General features: G+C 37.4%; 1 protein-coding gene across 2 annotated transcripts in view; it reads left to right on the top strand.

Moving 5' to 3' along the window:
- Positions 1-9273, top strand: part of noxa1 (NADPH oxidase activator 1) — a 10713-nt gene extending 1440 nt beyond the window's left edge. Inside the window, exons 5-16 of one of the 2 annotated variants that reach the window (XM_060883745.1) lie at positions 1604-1735; positions 1862-1969; positions 2905-2964; positions 3608-3645; positions 5257-5395; positions 5514-5582; positions 5963-6041; positions 6358-6440; positions 7702-7844; positions 7957-8062; positions 8531-8654; positions 8796-9273. In XM_060883745.1, coding sequence (XP_060739728.1) covers positions 1604-1735; positions 1862-1969; positions 2905-2964; positions 3608-3645; positions 5257-5395; positions 5514-5582; positions 5963-6041; positions 6358-6440; positions 7702-7844; positions 7957-8062; positions 8531-8654; positions 8796-8923 — 1209 coding nt within the window. In that variant the 3' untranslated portion in view covers positions 8924-9273. Of the gene's footprint in view, positions 1-1603; positions 1736-1861; positions 1970-2904; positions 2965-3607; positions 3646-5256; positions 5396-5513; positions 5583-5962; positions 6042-6357; positions 6441-7698; positions 7845-7956; positions 8063-8530; positions 8655-8795 lie in introns of both variants that reach the window. The other variant, XM_060883744.1, reaches the window with a different exon arrangement.
- The last annotated feature ends 9600 nt before the right edge of the window (positions 9274-18873 follow it).

Here is an 18873-nt window from a genome sequence, read left to right as displayed (position 1 = left end):
AATGTATCCTGTTTCCCTACAAACATTTCTGTGTTCATCATTATCTTGTTGAAAGGTCCATTTCTAGGCAAGGCTGAACCTCCTGTTGGAGGGAAACAGGTTTGGGGTTAAATTATGGTGGTACTTAGTAATTTATCTCTGAATTAATCTTTATAGACAGTAAACAAACAGTATACAAAGGATCGTTGTCGAACAGCCACATATTTTATTGTAGGTTTGAGGACTTTTCTCTGTATGAAATCCTCCTTTCTTGATTCCTCACTAATCACAATTAGGATTTTAATAGCCAACAAGTACTAAATAATAATATTTTGTCTTAACACAACCATACAGTTCTAATTGTATTTCCAATAGTGCAACATTTTGTATGTGCTCATGAAATGTTTCTATCATGTTTTATAGTTGCTTTTTTTTTATAGAAGAACTGTGATTTTTGCTTGAGCTCATTGGTTTTCCCAAAGGTGAGCGGAAACCCCCATGACCTAGGCAATTGTTCCTACATAAAAAAGTTTTTATGTAGTTTTCCCATGTCAATACATCTAAAAGCACAACTCTAAGATTAATTCAGACTTGATATCTTTTTAAGTGTGCCATGTTTTTGGACATTGCATGTGAAATGTGCTGTAGTGCTGTTATTCTTTCCAGGAAAAGCCTCATCCTATATGTATTGGGGTGCCAATAATTTTTCACAGTGGTTTTGGACTACCGAAGAAAAAAAAACATGTTGAGAAAAAAATGTGTAATGTAAAAAAGAGATGACGCAAGTACAGGCAAAACATGATGGATCAGATATCACTGGAATATAATGAATGAATTGGAAAGGATATAAAGTAATATTTGGAACTGGGAGCTGAATAATTTTAAATATATTCTAGATATTTCTCTATTTTTTACAATGCATGTCAATTTCATGAAGGTTTTTTTTGTGTAGGTCACGCTTTTAGTTCATTTTTTGTCCTTTAATTTTTAAAGGGTTTCAAACATTACAAAAGAGCATTGTTATCCTCTTATACTCAAGATTTCACACTTTAGTTAGTCATTAATGGTAATTTTCAGGAAATGTGTTAACAATTCTTGAGCTAACTGTAAGTGACTCATTTAATATATTCAGCTCTGTCTTTTTATATCATTGCTCTAAATGTGTGAGGAATTTGCTAACATTCTCTCGTCTTCCTTGTCGATACCGGTCAAGGTTTTGCTTGTCAGCAAAGTTCTCCTCTTTCGTATGCAATGTTGGATCCAGTGCTGAAGAAGATTAGACATATCAGACATTCCTCATTCTTTGCCGAGCCCAAACATTTGGAATGACTTCAGAGATGAAAAATATACTCATGTGTTTATCTTTCATTAGAACTGGATTCTTTTGTTCATTATCAGGACAGCAGTGCTGATACTGTGGATTTGTGGTGTATATCCTGCTTCCTGGTTTGTGAAGGAATGGCATTTTTGTACACACAAATCTGCCTGGTGGAAATAACGCCGATGATGTCATCTTTACACACAGATTGTGTTTACAGGAGACGTGACAAGCTGCACCTTGTACTATTACAGAGAGATAATGATACAGCAGTGCTCAAGCGTGTGTGTGTGTGTTTTCTGACAGGTTTTATATAATGCAGCAGCTGTACACTGTAGACTAAACCAGTGGAATAAAGCTACAGAGATCCTGCAAGCTGCTTTACAGGAAGGAGGAGGAAAAGGAGGTCAAGTTGATTCAGCCATGCAGAAAGTAGCAGTAAGCACGTGTTACATTACACAACGTTGTAGGGTTTGAAAGTCTAAATAGCACACTATATAGTGATTATGGTGTGATTTGGGACATGCAGGTAATCACCTGCTCTACTCTGTTGTGTGTGTTTAGATGAGGGAGCTGATTGCACCTCTTTTGGTCCCAGAGGGAGTGGTTTTCCGCCCCAAGAAGCAGTATGTAGAGGAACTTAAGCCCAGAGACTTCCTGGGCAAAGCCGAGGTACATTTCCTTAATTCTTTTTTTTTTTTTTTCTTTTTTTTTTTTTTTTTTGCGAAATCTTTTTATTGCAAACAAAATCAAATAACAATACAGAATCCCATTTTGGTTTTACATGAAAAAGGAGTAAAGTAAAAGAATTACAAGAATAACAATAATAAAAAGGAAGTAAAAAAGGAAAAAAAAAATCAGAAAACAAACCACCCACCACCCACCCACCCCGGGTCCTGGCCCTTTTGAGTACCAATAATTTTCATTTTACAAAAGAAAAGAAAACCTAATCCGACAAAACCTGAAGGCCTATGAAATATGAGATAAACGGTTGCCATTTATGAAAAAACCTGGAGGTATTACAGTACCTCTTATCGTATATTTAATTTTCTCAAGCCTAATAAAAAACGCTGTATCCTTTAGCCATTGTGAGTGAGATGGTGGTACTGAGGACTTCCACTGAAGAAGAAGGTGACGTCTGGCCAACAATGATGTAAAGCTAATAACTTCTTTTTGCATAGAGTTTAACTGAGATGCTTCATCTGGAAGTCCAAATATAGAAATCAATGGGCAGGGTTGCAAATGTACTCCCAGAATAGTGGACATCGTACTGAAATAATCCGACCAATAATTATATAGTCGTGGACAGAAAAAAAAACATGTGACTCAGGTGGCATTGTGCGCTAGAGCATCTGTCACATTTGTCCTCGACATCTGGGTAAATTTGAGACAATCTATATTTAGAAAAATGCACCCTATAAATGACCTTAAACTGGATGAGTGTGAGACGAGCACACAAGACATTACCAAAGCCATTTACAACACTATCCCACCACCTGTCCCCAAGCTGAAGTCCCAGTTCGCCCTCTCCTTAATTCTAAGTTTTTAAGTTTCTTTGAGAGACTCAATTAGCCATTAATTGTACATTTGGTGTTTTCTTCTTCTAGGTCATTATTTCTAATATTCCAAATGATGACTTCGGTGGTTTTGAACCTCTCAGGTTGCAGGTACAGTTTGATAAATTATATATCTGCAGTTTAATGAACTGTTCCGGGGTTAAGAAAAGCTTGGTGGCAGTGCGGAGATCTAAACTTATAACCTTTTGATTAGTAAAGCTGAACTAGAACATCATCTGCCTTTTCTTCTGTTGCTGCAATTACAGATCAGAAGTTCATGCAGTTCATGCTACCAAACATTCATGGCAAATTAATCCTTTTTTACTAGTACACTGGTGTTCCCTGCTGTTGGTTAAATAGTTAAAGCCCAGAGTAACTGTTTTTATATCAGTCATTAATCACAACTGTGGAAAGTGACATTAAAAAGAAAATCAATGCTAAACATGGGCACAACAAACCAGGCACAAATTTATTTTTGGCCTCTGGAAAAAAGAGATAAACAAAATTTGATTTGAGGGACAAAACAAGCCTGTTTGTGTTGTTACTGTGCAGATTTAACCTTTAAAGCGCATTGCACCCAAGAGTTCTTTAATTGCACCATTCTAGCTTAGAATAAACACTAGAATAGCTTCTAGTGTTTATAATATTTTTTTTCTGATGCTAATAAATTACCTACAAAAAGGCAGTGATTAGAGTCACACTGATGTATATGTCTGCATACTAATACTGTCCTGTTACTATTAATTCTTTCCAGAAACCTGGATATTATGAGCCACAGGTTGAAGAAGGCCAGTAAGTGTGCTCATTAAAACGAAAACTACTTTTTCTGATCTCAAACATGCACCGACCTATATAAAAATATGGGCATTTTTATTTGCTTTTTTACAGTAACACATGCACCAATAAATATCTGGTAACAAAATATCCATTAACACATGTAACACATATCCGATAACGCATATAACATATTCGCTAATACATGTAACGCATATCCAGTAACACATATCAAGTAAAACATGTTTGGTAACACGTAACGCATATCTGGTAATACATGTAACACATACATGGTAACACATATCTGGTAATACATGTAACACATATCTGGTAACATATATCTGGTAATACATGTAACACATATCTGGTAACACATATCTGGTAATACATGTAACACATATCTGGTAACACATATCTGGTAATACATGTAACACATATCTGGTAACACATATCTGGTAATACATGTAACACATATCTGGTAACACATATCTGGTAATACATGTAACACATATCTGGTAACACATATCTGGTAATACATGTAACACATATCTGGTAACACATATCTGGTAATACATGTAACACATATCTGGTAATACATGTAACACATATCTGGTAACACATATCTGGTAATACATGTAACACATATCTGGTAACACATATCCGGTAATACATGTAACACATATCTGGTAATACATGTAACATATATCTGGTAACACATATCTGGTAATACATGTAACACATATCTGGTAACACATATCCGGTAATACATGTAACACATATCTGGTAACACATATCCGGTAATACATGTAACACATATCTGGTAACACATATCTGGTAATACATGTAACACATATAATGTGGTATAATATATAATATAATATAATATAATGTGGTAATACCCAATAACACATGCATTAACACATATCTGCTAACATGTATCTGACACATGTTTAACACGTCTCATTAATAACACATGTAACACATGTCCTGTAATACATGTAAAACATATCCGGTGATACATGTAACACATATCCAGTAACACATGTCCAGTAACACATGTAACATGTCTGATAACATGTAATGCATATATGGTAACACATGTAATGCATATCTGGTAGCACATGTAATGCATATCCAATAACACATATCTGGTAACACATGTAACACATATCCAGTAGTATATATCCGGTAACACAAGTAACACATATCTGGGAACACATATACTGTATGGTAACACATGTAACATATCCGGTAAAATGAAAACATATCTGGTAACACGTTTCTGGTAACAGGTAACACATATCCCATCTGGCTCATGTCTAACACATATCACATCCTATAACACATGTATCATATCTGGTAACACATGTAACACATATCCGGTAACACATGTAACGCATATTCTGTAATGCATGTAACATATGCCGGGTAACACATGTAACGCATGTCCGGTAACACATGTAACGCATGTCCGATAACACATGTAATGCATATCCGGTAATACATGTAACGCATGTCCGATAACACATGTAACACATATCCGGTAACACATATCTGGTAACACATATTCAGTAACACATGTAACGCATATCCGGTAATACATATCAGTAACACATATTATCCATACAGGGACTCACGCTACATGTATGTGAAGAAGGCGTACTTTGGGCAGAATGCAAATGAGCTCACTGTGCCGGCCGGCGCTTACGTGTACGTGTTCAGTGAAGAGGACAAGGACGGATTTGTCACAGTCATATTTGACGGCCAGGTGAAATATTTTTTATGGTTTTATTTTTTACTACATTCCAGTGAATTGTGAGTCATCACTCTATGACTCACTGTTGCGTTTTATGCTTCTCTTTGTGTCTGACTGTCTCGTGTTTCAGAGAGGCCTGCTGCCAAACTTCCTTCTCGAAACAGTGAAGAAAAATACAAAAGATAAGAGAAAGATGGAGGTAAGAACACACTTCATCCCAGTCCCAGCAACACAAATGACACTTTTATTCATGCTCTGTTATTTCATCCAAAGTAAAAAAAAATTTATCCTGCATTTTTTTTGCTTAGAAATTCAACTTTTTTACACAGACATTTTAGTATTAGATTACGGTTTAACTTGATAGTTTTTAATTACAAGCTTTGAACAAAGGTCGCTTTATCCAAAGTTGAGTTTCTCTAAATTGAAGAGAAGAATCATTGTGTCCTCAGGAATGAAAGGGACACAGAAAGGGGTTTCATAGCCATGTGGTTTCCTGCAGGTGAAAGGCTTTATGACGAAGATCTGCAGGAGGTCTTTGGCAATTATGGAGCATAAATTTCTTTTCTGTGCCCTTTATAGAGCAAAGCTAGTGGGATTCCTCACCCGCCCAGCATGAAGCCCCCTACACGCCCACAGGCTACCAGCCCTTCTCTTCCAGGTACAAAGTTTATCAGCAGCGTTTCCCAAACAAGTCAATGAGGAAACAATGGCAGTGTAAAACAGTCACACATATGCACATGCTTTATACTGTGTACGTGCATTGTGTATACGTTACTTTCCTTATCAGCTGCTGTAATGATCCCATAACATACTGGGATTTGGTTTGTAGCCTTGAGGAAGTGCTATAAGTTTGCACAACTCAGTGTTAAGTGAAATTCTTTAATGACCTGTTACTTAACCTGTGTATTATAATAGTATACAAGATATGCTGAATATTTAAAGCCAGTTTGCTTCTGATTTACCCCTGGATGTAGAATTGCCATCTTTGTACACCAGCAGCACACAAACCACATCGTCTACAGAGGACGGTAGTACAACCCTGAGCCCTAATGTCCAGGTAAGACTGAGATTAAGCTAAAAGAACAAGAATGTTAGATCTTCTACAGAGTTTCCGAAAAGTCAGTAACTAATATAAGAAAACCAACATATATATGTAATTCTGGGTTTATTTTTTACATCAAGTTTTTATGTTTATGAATCAATTTGACTTGTCATTACAGCTGCATAAGTATAACAATAACTCAAATGCTATAAATAATGTAAGCATGGATCTAATGTATTCTATGTATGAGAAATATATGGGATATAAATATATATAAATAAATATAAAATAAATATTCTGTAAGTATTCTGTCTATGAGAACATATTCAATGTATACATTTAAATAATAGTTATTTATGGTCCATGGAATTAATTTTACAGTTAAAATTGGCCCTGATTATGAAAAGTGTAAGAACATTGAACATTGTAAGTGCATTGCTTTAGAGATAGGATAGAGAGCCAGGGATATTTATTCACATTATAACTAAAAACGGTTTCCTCAGAGGAAATCTGAAGTCACGCTGCTCTTATTTCAACCAGTAACACTACAATGACATGTTTAGTGTTGCGATCAAAATCTGGGATTCACCGTTTCTTTACATAGAATCTGCAATGTTCAGAAAAGCCATTTGTCTGTCATGTCATGTTTGTTAAGGGGGAGAGGAAATGAGTTTGAGGCATGCAGTGGTGTATTTTGGATAGCACTTTGACCTCATTCAGTCAGAGCAGAAACCCAGGGGAGGGGATGGATGGCAGATAAAAATATAAACTAGTCTATTTGAGACCAGAGCCACAACCACAGGGTGGCTGCATTATACTGCTTAATATTGTCTGATCATCTAGTCAACTGTATCTGAATATCCACTGAGGCAAAAAAATTGTACATTGAAAGTGCAGTTAGGTTTACATTATGTTTCTAGATGTCTGCTAAATACATATAATACATTCTATAGATACCATTGATGAAGTCTCTGAATTACAATATTACTAATGAATCTGGCCATTGTCTTCATTCTAGGCTTCTGTTTAGAATTAGTTTTTTTTTTTCCTCACAAATTTGTTCCGACCCTTGCCGTATTACAGGGTATTGATTCCACACCTTTTCTCCTAGAAGTAAAATGACAAAGCCTATATAATTCTTGATGATGTTCTCATCGGCACTGCAATTTATCTCTCAAGCACCAAACGCTCTAAAAGTGACATATTGCTCCTTTAAAATATAAAAATTTTATCGATTTCTTTATCAATCATGTCACATTTCTGGTGCTTCTAGCAGATGACGGGAGCCGACTCGATCGTAGTTAAGGTGCACTATACTTACACCATTGCTCTGAGTGTGCCAATAGAGACACCATACAGAGAGCTGCAGGAGAGAATCGCTCAGAAACTAGGACAGCCTGCTGAACTCATTCGTCTGAGGTGATTGTGCCGACCTGCTTTTTTTCCACAGCTGTAGTTTGAAATCAAGGCCGCTCATGGCTGGGAGAAAAAAAAGAGGTTTTCAGTTTGTCCCCTGTATCTTCTTTTACAGGTATAAGCAGCATGGCTCCACTGTCCTGACGCCTCTCGAGGAGGACGGAGGTGTGAGGAGCCTGGGTGAAGTAGCAGAAGCTGGCCGAGCCACTCTGTGGTGTCAGGTAGTCTATTACTCCTTCACAAAGCTCACAACATCTCTATGGGTTTTGGGGGACACTGACAAAAAAAACAAACAAAACAAAAAAAAATTGCCTTTCAATCATGTTCAATTACATTGTATTGATATAATGTAAGTAAGTAAGTAAGTAAAGTTTATTTATATAGCACATTTATCACAGCAGAGCTGACCAAAGTGCTGAACAAAGTCAAATATGTTAATGATGTTAACAATGGACGTATCACAAAGCAGTTTTATTTATACAGAAATATATCAATTCAGGGTAAAGGATACAACTTAAATGGAATTGGGTCACTAAACCTCACTGAAATGATTTGAGGAAGAAGCCTTTAGAGGAACCAAACTGAAAATTGAACCCATCCTCAAATGGATGACCCCAGAGAGTGTGATTATAAAACAAATAAAAAAGAAATAAACACAAATTATAAACTTTGTCATTGCCCACTTACAGGCTGAAGATCCTCTGGCCAACAGGACAATTCTCTACCACATGGTGGCACTGTATGACTATACGGCACAGGGGCCTGAAGACCTGGAGTTCAGTGAGGGGGACACCATTGACATCCTTAGTGAAGGTACACACACACACACACACACAGACACACACACACACACACACACACACACACACACACACATCATTTCTTTACCTCTCATCCACAGTCATCTACAGTGTCTTGGGTCTAAAGCAGTTCTTCCTTTATTCCTTATTGCAGTGAATGAAGAATGGTTAGAAGGACATACAGCTGGAAATATTGGCATTTTTCCCAGATGTTTTGCCTACAGAGACTCTACAGAGAAAGTTACCATCAGTGAAGCAACACCAGAAGTAAATGTTAAGTAAAAGTAGTGAGTGTATATAGATTAAGATTGTTTATGGGTGTGATTTTGTATTAAAACATCAACAGACCTGTAGTAATGTATTGAACATATCATTTCAAATTCTAATCATATTGATTATATTAAATTTCAACTGCAGTTGTGTTTGTTTGCATGTTTATTGGTGTATGCTGTTTGGAAATTGACCTTCATTTATGATAGTATTAGCTATGTTAAATGATTACTTACTGTATTTTGTTCCATTAAAGTTACATCTTTCTGTCATTCGTAATTATCAGTAACGTATTGTACAGTTTTCATAGCTGGTTTGAATGAATGTAGTAACTTCAAATAAACTGGATTGTCAGACTCTCAGGTTGTCTTTTGTGCTTCATGTCCAAGCAGAACACAACATTGACACTCCCATAGTTCAGGATGACAGCAGTAGGGTGTGTAGAGGTGTGAATCATGACTGGGATCCCACAAGACACAGAGAATACATAATAGAAATACATATTCACTTTCATGTGACAGATCTGATGTCAAGCTAGGCCATTCACACTAACAAGCCTTCTTGATGAGGGCAGGACTAATCTGAACTCATTTTGAGAAGGTGGGATTATTTAGAATTTCTTCGTGACCAGGTGGGACTGGTTAGAATTCCGTCATGAGAGGGTGGGACTGAATAGAATCTCTTTGTGAGAAGGTGGGACTGGTTAGAATTTCATCTGGATAAGATGTGGGACTGGGTAGAATTTTGTCACAAGACACAGCTGATCTCTGCTTTAGAGACCATTAAAAAATAATTAGAAAAAAAAAATATTCCAGACATTTCTGCAGTACTTTCCATTTTCAGCTTTTTTAATATAATATATAGCTTTGTTTCATTTAAATAGATATAATTTTTCCTCCTCTCAGATTAAAGCCAAATCCAGGAAGCACTTTTAGCTGTACCATAATGGCGTTTTTACGAATTTGAATCTTCAGTAAACTATGCATTATGCCAGTAAGTTGAACAGATTGTGTGTAAATTAAAATAATGCTTTGTAAGAGTCTTAGAAAGTTAATTTAGCAGAATATTGTTGAATTTGAGCTACAGTTTCAGGTTCTTTTAGGTGCCACAAATGGATTTAATTGAGTTTAGAAGAGGGATTCAGTGTTGCATATACTGCGGCTTCTAGTTTGCATAATTTTTACCTCTTCACTTTGATCAGCAAGAGTGATTTATCAAGTGCATTTTAGCGAGGAATAAAAAACAAGAGTTAAAGCGAGTAGAGACAGATACTTTCAGCAGTCATTCATAGTTCTTTCACTTCTACTATACTGTATATAGATGACTGCAAAAGTGTTCACCGCCCATAACGTTATACTTTTTGTCTAATTACAAAGAAACCAATAATTTTCCAAGATTTTCAAGAAAATAAATGCGCAACATGAAAAAAACTGGAGAAATAAACAAAAGTCTAAGATTTGCGAGTATGGGCAAGTTTTTTGCTAATATTTATATGATGTTCATCTCAAACATGTAAATTGATGTATATTTTTCAGTATTATTATCTAATTAATGTCACATAATTAATGAACATCTATAATCTTGAACGCAATGTTTAAATGTTCTACCACAAGCAAAACTTTTTGTTCTACTTCATTTCCTCTCACGGGTGTCAAACTTACAGTACCATGTTGTGCCTTTGGATCTCAGCTACACCAAATCTCCGTATACTTATCTACATTTGTAAAAAGAATAAATAAATACGGAAAATCAACAGGAAATCATTGGAACCAAAAGTCAAATAGAAAAGATTACAGAATTTCTATAACACTCAAAATTCAAGATATATGATATATTTTTTGTATTGGTATCTATTTAATGTCTTTGATTATTTGTACTGGGGGGCACTGTGGCTTAGTGGTTAGCACGTTCGCCTCACACCTCCAGGGTTGGGGGTTTGTTTCCCGCCTCCGCCTTGTGTGTGTGGAGTTTGCATGTTCTCCCCGTGCCTCGGGGGTTTCCTCCGGGTACTCCGGTTTCCTCCCACGGTCCAAAGACATGAATGGTAGGTTGATTGGCATCTCTTGAAAATTGTCTGTAGTGTGTGATTGTGTGAGTGAATGAGAGTGTGTGTGTGTGCCCTGCGATGGGTTGGCACTCCGTCCAGGGTGTATCCTGCCTTGATGCCCGATGACGCCTGAGATAGGCACAGGCTCCCCGTGGCCCGAGGTAGTTCGGATAAGCGGTAGAAAATGAGTGAGAGAGTGAGAGTGAGTGAGAGATTATTTGTACTTAATTATGAAGAAACCTGCATATGAATGTTTCAGGGTAAATATATGATAAATAAAATCTTGTTTTCTCTGGTAGGTGTGCATACTTTTGCTCTGAACTTTAGCTCTGCAGGTCTCATCTACTCAGCAACCAACTTTCCATACACTTATCTTCATTTGCACTGCCATTACACTTCATCACTTATTACAGATTTCACTCATTACCCCTTTAATACTAAGATGAAATGAGGCTGAAAGCATCTCAGTGAGGTATCAGCAGTGTTGTATTTAATGGCGTGAAAGAAAGCCTTGTCCTGGCTTCAGTCCTGAACGACGTTTGGCTTTTGGACAGTGAGAGTGAGTGCAGCATAAGGTCCCTCTCTTTTTTTTATTGTGCAGTAATCATAGGGTTGGCAGAGCTCACCGTTTTGCACTTTCCTCCCTTCTTTCCATAAAACACACTGTCGTTAATCAAACAGCAGCCTCTTCTACGCTCCAGCTCTGTAAATCAATTACTTCCTGCCTTCCCAATATTCAATTGTACTGTACATGCTTATATAGAAGTGACAATTTACTTCCAGAATCAGATAAAAGAATTTACAGTAAGTACAATAAATACTCAGTCAGCGTGGCATTTACGATATTACTTTGTTCTGAAATGTAGTAAAATTTACCGTCGTGGTTATATACAGTATGTCGTTGGAGATTTGAGAAAAACAGCTACGAAGTTAAAAACACAAATCATACGCTCCTAATTCTTTGTTCAGAATCCTCTACTGTATGTTCGCTGCTATTTTGTGTATTTATCCTGTACTGTTTTTTATTGTCTGTTTGCGCTGTCTTTTGTCTCACACTATTTGCACTAGGTTGCACACAATGCATTTAATTTGGCCAGGACAACTTACTTTAAGTCCTTAGCTTTGTGTTGTTTTATGTACAGTAGCAGCATGGTGCTGGAGAAACATTGTCTCATTTGTACTCTGTGCACTGCGTTAGTTAGAAAGACAGGGGTGTCTTCAGGGATAAAATCCAAACCCAAATGCTGAGATAACCGAAAAAGGGTTTATTAAGGAAAATAACAAACACAAGCAAAAACACTGGGGAAGACAAAGGAACAGAGATACGTAACAAATCAAAAACACAAGCACAAACAAAAGGACTCAGTAACAAACAAACAATACAACCGGTATAAATGTGGAGGATAATCATTGAAACACAAGGAACAGGTGTGCAGAGGTGGTAAAGGATTAAGAATACAATACAATACAATATAATACAATACATAAGTACACAAAACAAAAACAAAAGCACATGGCACAAGAAATCAAAGCCTGGCAGAAAGTCCCCCTGGTGTTCAGACAGGGAACAGTCCAAGCCATCCATGACAATATAGTTTAGAATGATGATAAAAGCTTCTTGACTTGACTTGACTTGACTTAAATTTACGTGAGGACTGTGTATTTTGCTTGAAACCCGGCACTGACTCATGCGTATAGAGTTTGTTGCTGGAAAAGAATTATGCCGAGATGTTAGCATGCTTGACTCGCTACCGAGTAACCCATTAATATGCAGCTAAGAGCTAACAAGACTTGAACTTTAAGTTCAATTATACATTTTTTAGCATTTTGGGCTTAATGCCTGATAAAAGTAGTATCTCAGTGGATAAGGCTTGGTACTACTTATCGGAAGTTCAAACGCTGTAATACTATAGAGCAAATCAATAGAACATCAGCTTCTATTAATTTGTCAGTAGCTTCTGTCAGTAGCAGCAGCATTTATTTAAACTCTCTGGTCTCTCAGAAAAAGTCATTCAGCAGGATTTAAAATATACACAGAGTTAAGTATGTGGACTGTACAGTATGTAAATTAACATTTGTCAAGCTCAGTGGTTCCGTTCTAGGGGCAGTGGTGGTTCAAGCAGTTAAGGCTCTGGGTTGTTGATCGGAGGATCGCGGCTCAAGCCCCAGCACTGCCAAGCTGCCACTGTTGGGCCCTTGAACAAGGCCCTTAACCCTCCCTGCTTCAGGGGTGATGTATCATAGCTGCCCCTGTGCTCCGACCCCAACCTCCTCAGTTGGGATATGCGAAGAAAAGAATTCCACTGTGCTGTAATGTACATGTGGTGATAATAAACGCTTCCATACCACCAATTCATTCTGTCTCACAATTAAACTAAATGTGTTTCGACAAAGAATAAACAAACATTATAGTGTGTTTACAATGCTTTACAATTTAATATGATACAGACATTGGAGCAAATAAAAAGAATATTTGAGATTCAAAATGAACAAAAGGCTGTTGTGTATGCAGTATGTGCTCTTTTCCCGTCCCTACCTTTCTCTTTCATTTATCTTACAAACTAAACTATTCCCCTCACACACTACTGCACTGATGTTTCATCTGTTCCTTCTCTGTATGAGTCCAATAAGAACAGACTGAGGTCCTGAGCAAACACTGTGCTAAGGGGAAAGGAGGAGAAAATCTGGACTTTGAAGCCAAAAGTGTGAGAATGAATTGTGGAATGAGGTAAGGTGCAACACACACACACACAAACACACACACACACACACACACACCCACGTGCACATACAAAATATCAGTGGATTTTCTTAAAGCCAGGGTCCCTTAGCAGAAAGGATAGATATCCAGTTTTATACTTGAATTAAAATTAAAATAACATTGAATAAAACTGTATTAAAAAATGACAATGACATCATAATAAGTATGGCTGTAAGGCTTAGGTCTTATAGGTCTTACTTAGATAGCCATCTATCTATCTATCTATCTATCTATCTATCTATCTATCTATCTATCTATCTATCTATCTATCTATCTATCTATCTATCTATCTATCTATCTATCCAGTGACAACAAAGTTTTTTCAATATTCTGATTCATCGTGTCCAATCATACACAGTACAACATGTAGTAAATTGCTTTTCAAGACTCTCCATAATATAAAAATAGCCGATTAACTAAGGTGTAAAAAAAAAGATAAATGAATAAAAATAAGACATGTGTACCACAATGTATCCCCAATTCATTCCCAGTGTTCTCTAGATAGGCTCTAGATAGGATCATTCAACCCAGACCACAATAAAGCTGAGAAAACATTAAAGGTGAGTGTCATAACATTCGTTCGAAATTAAAGCGGAAGGCTGGGAATTAGATTTTAATGATCGATGGTCACCCACGTTATTGTTATCTAAAGATCTGGTGCCAATGAGTAATTAACTAATTAGCGTTGATTTAAAAAAATGAAGTTTATTCTTAGGTGTTAAAATTATGGAAATGACTGTACTCAGATTAAACTGGGTATAATCAAGAGATCATTGGAAACTGAGGCTGTGGCTAGATGTAACACGTTCCAAGGGTATCATGTAAATAATAACGAACCTTGTACCAATCCCTGAGGAACTCTAAATGACCAATGACAGCAAAATAATGCTTGCTTAATAGACACGTTTGAGATCTGGAGGTTTTCCACCATCAACAAATGTTCAGGGCCCGATAACCAGCAGAGTTCATAAGAAGACATGTATTGCTGGTTTCACATCTGTGCAAAGGGAAATTATATAGAAATGTTCTGGTTAGCAATTGGAGCTAGTGCCATTAACTACACATTATTTAGCATTAGGAATCGGTCGATGAGTCTATTGTAAGGCAGTGGAACATACAAGAAAACAAAAGAAAATATATTAATGAGATGACTCTTGGAGGGAAATGGAAGCAGGATCGATCACTCCGGACAATACATTTGATTTAGAGTTAGAGATAAAGATGGCCTCAATCTAAAGGAAGAAGAAGAAAAAGGCTTTCATGAATTTGTCAGGTGATCTATAGAGTGTATAACTGTTGTCAAGTCAAAAAGAGGCTGTCAGTAGTGTGTTGATTTTATCTTTGATTAATTTAAAAAAGATACTGGCAGGAGTACAAACTGTGCCAGAAGGAGGCTAATGGAGTATAATTAGAACACCAAAGAGAGTTTTGGACTTGATTGCAAAAGGAAGAGTTCAGTGATTGAGCAGTATTTACGTACAGTATACTTACGAGTATTCAGTACACAGCTCAGGTAGAAACCACACCAGGAAAAAATAACAATATTCAAATGCGTACATGTGAATGAATTGTTGTCATTTTCATATGTTTTTGGTTGATTTTATTCAGTCCTTTGAAACTGAGACTGAGCTGAGACTCAAACCAACGACTCTGGCGGTTTTCCACAAACACATTACCACTGCACTAATCTAACAAATGGAGTCTGAAGTCGAAACCATGCCTACTATAGTTAAAGTTTCCATCAGTGGCAACATCCTCATGAGATTTCATACAGTAATCGGTTCATGTTAATACTCCGTGAATTGATCACGCTCACTCTACATCATTCAATCTATTAATGAAGAAACTTGTTTAAATTAAGTTTAGTATAAACAAGGAAAACACATTTTATTGAGAAATATAATATTTTCACATTTATGTACACTATAGAAGAATATTTCTTCTTAAATCTGTGTAACTTTTATTCAGTACAAGGAGAGAAGCGATTTATTGTTCAGATGAACCAATATGTCGAAAATAGAGCCAGTGTAATGTAGCAGAGGCGAGATTGCAGTGGTCAGGAATTTTAAAGCTACAACTACCTTTTCTAAGGTTATGCTATGATTCTGCCATGTGTTTACACCACCTCATTGTCATGCTTCAACTCATCTCCAGCTCCCTGAAATGCTCTAGCAGTCCTGCTGCTGATTGCATTGCACATGGATGGGTGGGATTTCTGATGAAGGCTGTGTTGTGAGAACAGGTGGAAGATTAGTAGGTGGATTTAAAGCTGAATTTAACTTACCACAATTTTGTTTGCAAATACAAATGAAGTGTTTTGACAAATCAGCTAACTAGTCCACAGGTTATAGATTTAATCTATTAATATTATAATATTATAACATTTAGTTTGGACTTCTTTTGGATACCTTTTTAACATTTGTTCTTCTCTCAGGTTGCAACTGTAATACTGCATAATACTGAACTAATGCCAGTCAAATGGTCATATGGTAGCCTAGTGGTAAAGGTGTTGGGCTACCAAGTGGAAGGTTTTGAGTTCGATCCCAGGTCCACCAGGCTGCCACTGTTGGGCCCCTGAGCAAGGCCCTTAACCCTCAATTGTTCAGCTGTATAAAAATGAGATAATGTAAGTCGCTCTGGATAAGGGCGTCTGCCAAATGATGTAAAAAATGTAAGCTGTTGAAGCAGAGCGATGTTACCAAACCTAATTTGGTTATTATCAAAAACACTTTCTTTTTTTTTAGCATTTAAAGTTCTTAGCATTTAAAGTTAAATATCACAGTTCTTACTGTATATATCACAATATATTATGGAACACTACACTTTCTAACATCTGTTATGTTGCTCTCTGCTCTCAGTGACCCCATCCATGTCTCAAGTCCTGTGATTGGTTCTAGCACATATTGTAAGGTAGAGACTGATATTGACTGCTAGCGTGTTACCTGTCAAAACCATTGCATATGAAATGAGGTCTGCATGTAATTGTAAAAGAAAGGCAACATTTTTGTTTTTTTTTTTGTAAATAATAAAGAGGATAGATCTAATGTCAGCCGGACCATTCTCACCATTGGTGTGGGACAAGGGACGGATAGAGGGCGCTTGTGGACTCTGTTTTAAACCATACAATGAGAAGTGGGACACATTACGGCCTCGAGAACTCTGTATCAGGATTTCACAAATGCCTGATACAGTGCCTGACTACAAGTGTGCTATTTTGGAAAAGTGCTTCGGTTGATCACGTGAGCCTTGAGCAACTGATTTTGGTAACAATTTGCCTTTTGTAGAGGTGAAGGTGACTACAGACTCAGATGTCTGTGTATGTAGTATGTCTTCATTTTATTTAGGGCACTTGTAGTAGATTAAGGCTGTGATGTAGAGTGTGCACTGAAATCCTAGGCTTAATCACACACACACACACACACACACACACACACACACACGCATGGATTTGAAGACAGCTGAACCTTGATATACCTTCCTGTACTACACAACCTTCACAATTATTCAGGACCATTAATTGTCCATTAATTTTCTTACATGTGACCTGGTGCTGAGGACAGTAATTACAGACCAAGGATGCGTGCAGCTCCTAATGTCATCGTCCCAAATGACCCTGAATTGACGAGCCAAAACTCCTGAAAGACGTGATGTGAAGTGAGACATGCGAATTAGAAAAGCTTCTTCCATCACAACAAATGTGTGAGTACAAATCCGTGCGTATAAATAGTCCAAGGGAAAGCATGTGACTGAATGTCTATGCCTCGGCTAATGCTTCTTTATGAGCTTAAGTGGACACAGAGCTGCTGTTATACAACTGGAGTCTGTCAACACACTGACTAGCCACAGGGCTAGGCTGAATACCTGCAAGGTGATTGACAGATGACAGACTGAAGCAACACAGTGGCAGTAAAATAACTGACAAGTGCTACTTTCACTCTACTGTTGACTTTTCTACACACCAGTGAATGAATATTTCTATGTTGATGTGGATGTTTTGTTCGTGGACATTGACTCACATGCTATATAGACGGCATCTAGGAATAAATGTACCGCAATCACCCCATCTTACATCCATACACTCTCCTGTAATAAGAATTCATCTTTGCAACAATAAAAGAATTCAGTTGTTTTATACTGGAGTCCCCAAAGACATCTGCTGCATGGAATAAAGTTTGGTTTCTATTAAAAAGTGGCAGTAGTGGCTCAAGCAGTTAAAGTTCTGGGTTGTTGATTGGAGGATTGTGGTCCAAGCCCCAGCACGGCCAAGCTATCACTTTTGGTTCCTTGAGTGCTTCCCTTAATCCTTACTGCTCCAGGGACACTGTATCATATCTAACCCTAAGCTCTGACCCCAACCTCCAAAACTTGGATATGTGAAGAAAGAATTTCACTGTGCTGTGAAGTATATGTGTCACAGCAAAGTCTTCGATACCTGGCTGAGATTCATTTACATTAAACTGCCGCACTGGTGAATTGTTCAGAAAGTGATTTAGCTGTATATTAATCATATTATATTAAACATATTTCAGAGACTTGTATAGCTGATGCTCCACCTACAAACATCAAATAATTGTACACAACTGTTGAGGGTTTCAGAGAGCAGAGATTTATTCAGCATTTTACGAAAGAGTCTTCAATGTCATCGCCTTGAGTCTTGCTGGGATTTAAAATGACAGTGAATTTTTGTCTTATTAACATCAAGAAAGACAAAGAAACAAATGACTGTTTATAGCCTCTACAAAAACCGTGTACACAATATTTAACACACACCATCCATCCATCCATTTTCTACCGCTGATCCGAACTACCTCGGGTCACGGGGAGCCTGTGCCTATCTCAGGCGTCATTGGGCATCAAGGCAGGATACACCCTGGATGGAGTGCCAACCCATCGCAGGGCACACACACACTCTCATTCACTCACGCACTCACACACTAGGGACAATTTTCCAGAGATGCCAATCAACCTACCATGCATGTCTTTGGACCGGGGGAGGAAACCGGAGTACCCGGAGGAAACCCCGTGTGAGGCGAACGTGCTAACCACTAAGCCACCGTGCCCCCCTTTAACACACACATCATTCTTTATTATATAAAAAAAATTGCTGGTAAACTGCTGTGCTAGAAGAAGAATTTGCACCCTGGCTTTGATTAT

This window comes from Tachysurus vachellii, chromosome 12 (assembly GCF_030014155.1).
Source record: "Tachysurus vachellii isolate PV-2020 chromosome 12, HZAU_Pvac_v1, whole genome shotgun sequence".
NCBI lineage: Eukaryota > Metazoa > Chordata > Actinopteri > Siluriformes > Bagridae > Tachysurus > Tachysurus vachellii.
Note: the sequence above shows the minus strand (reverse complement) of the source record. Positions and strands in the feature narration are given on the sequence as shown.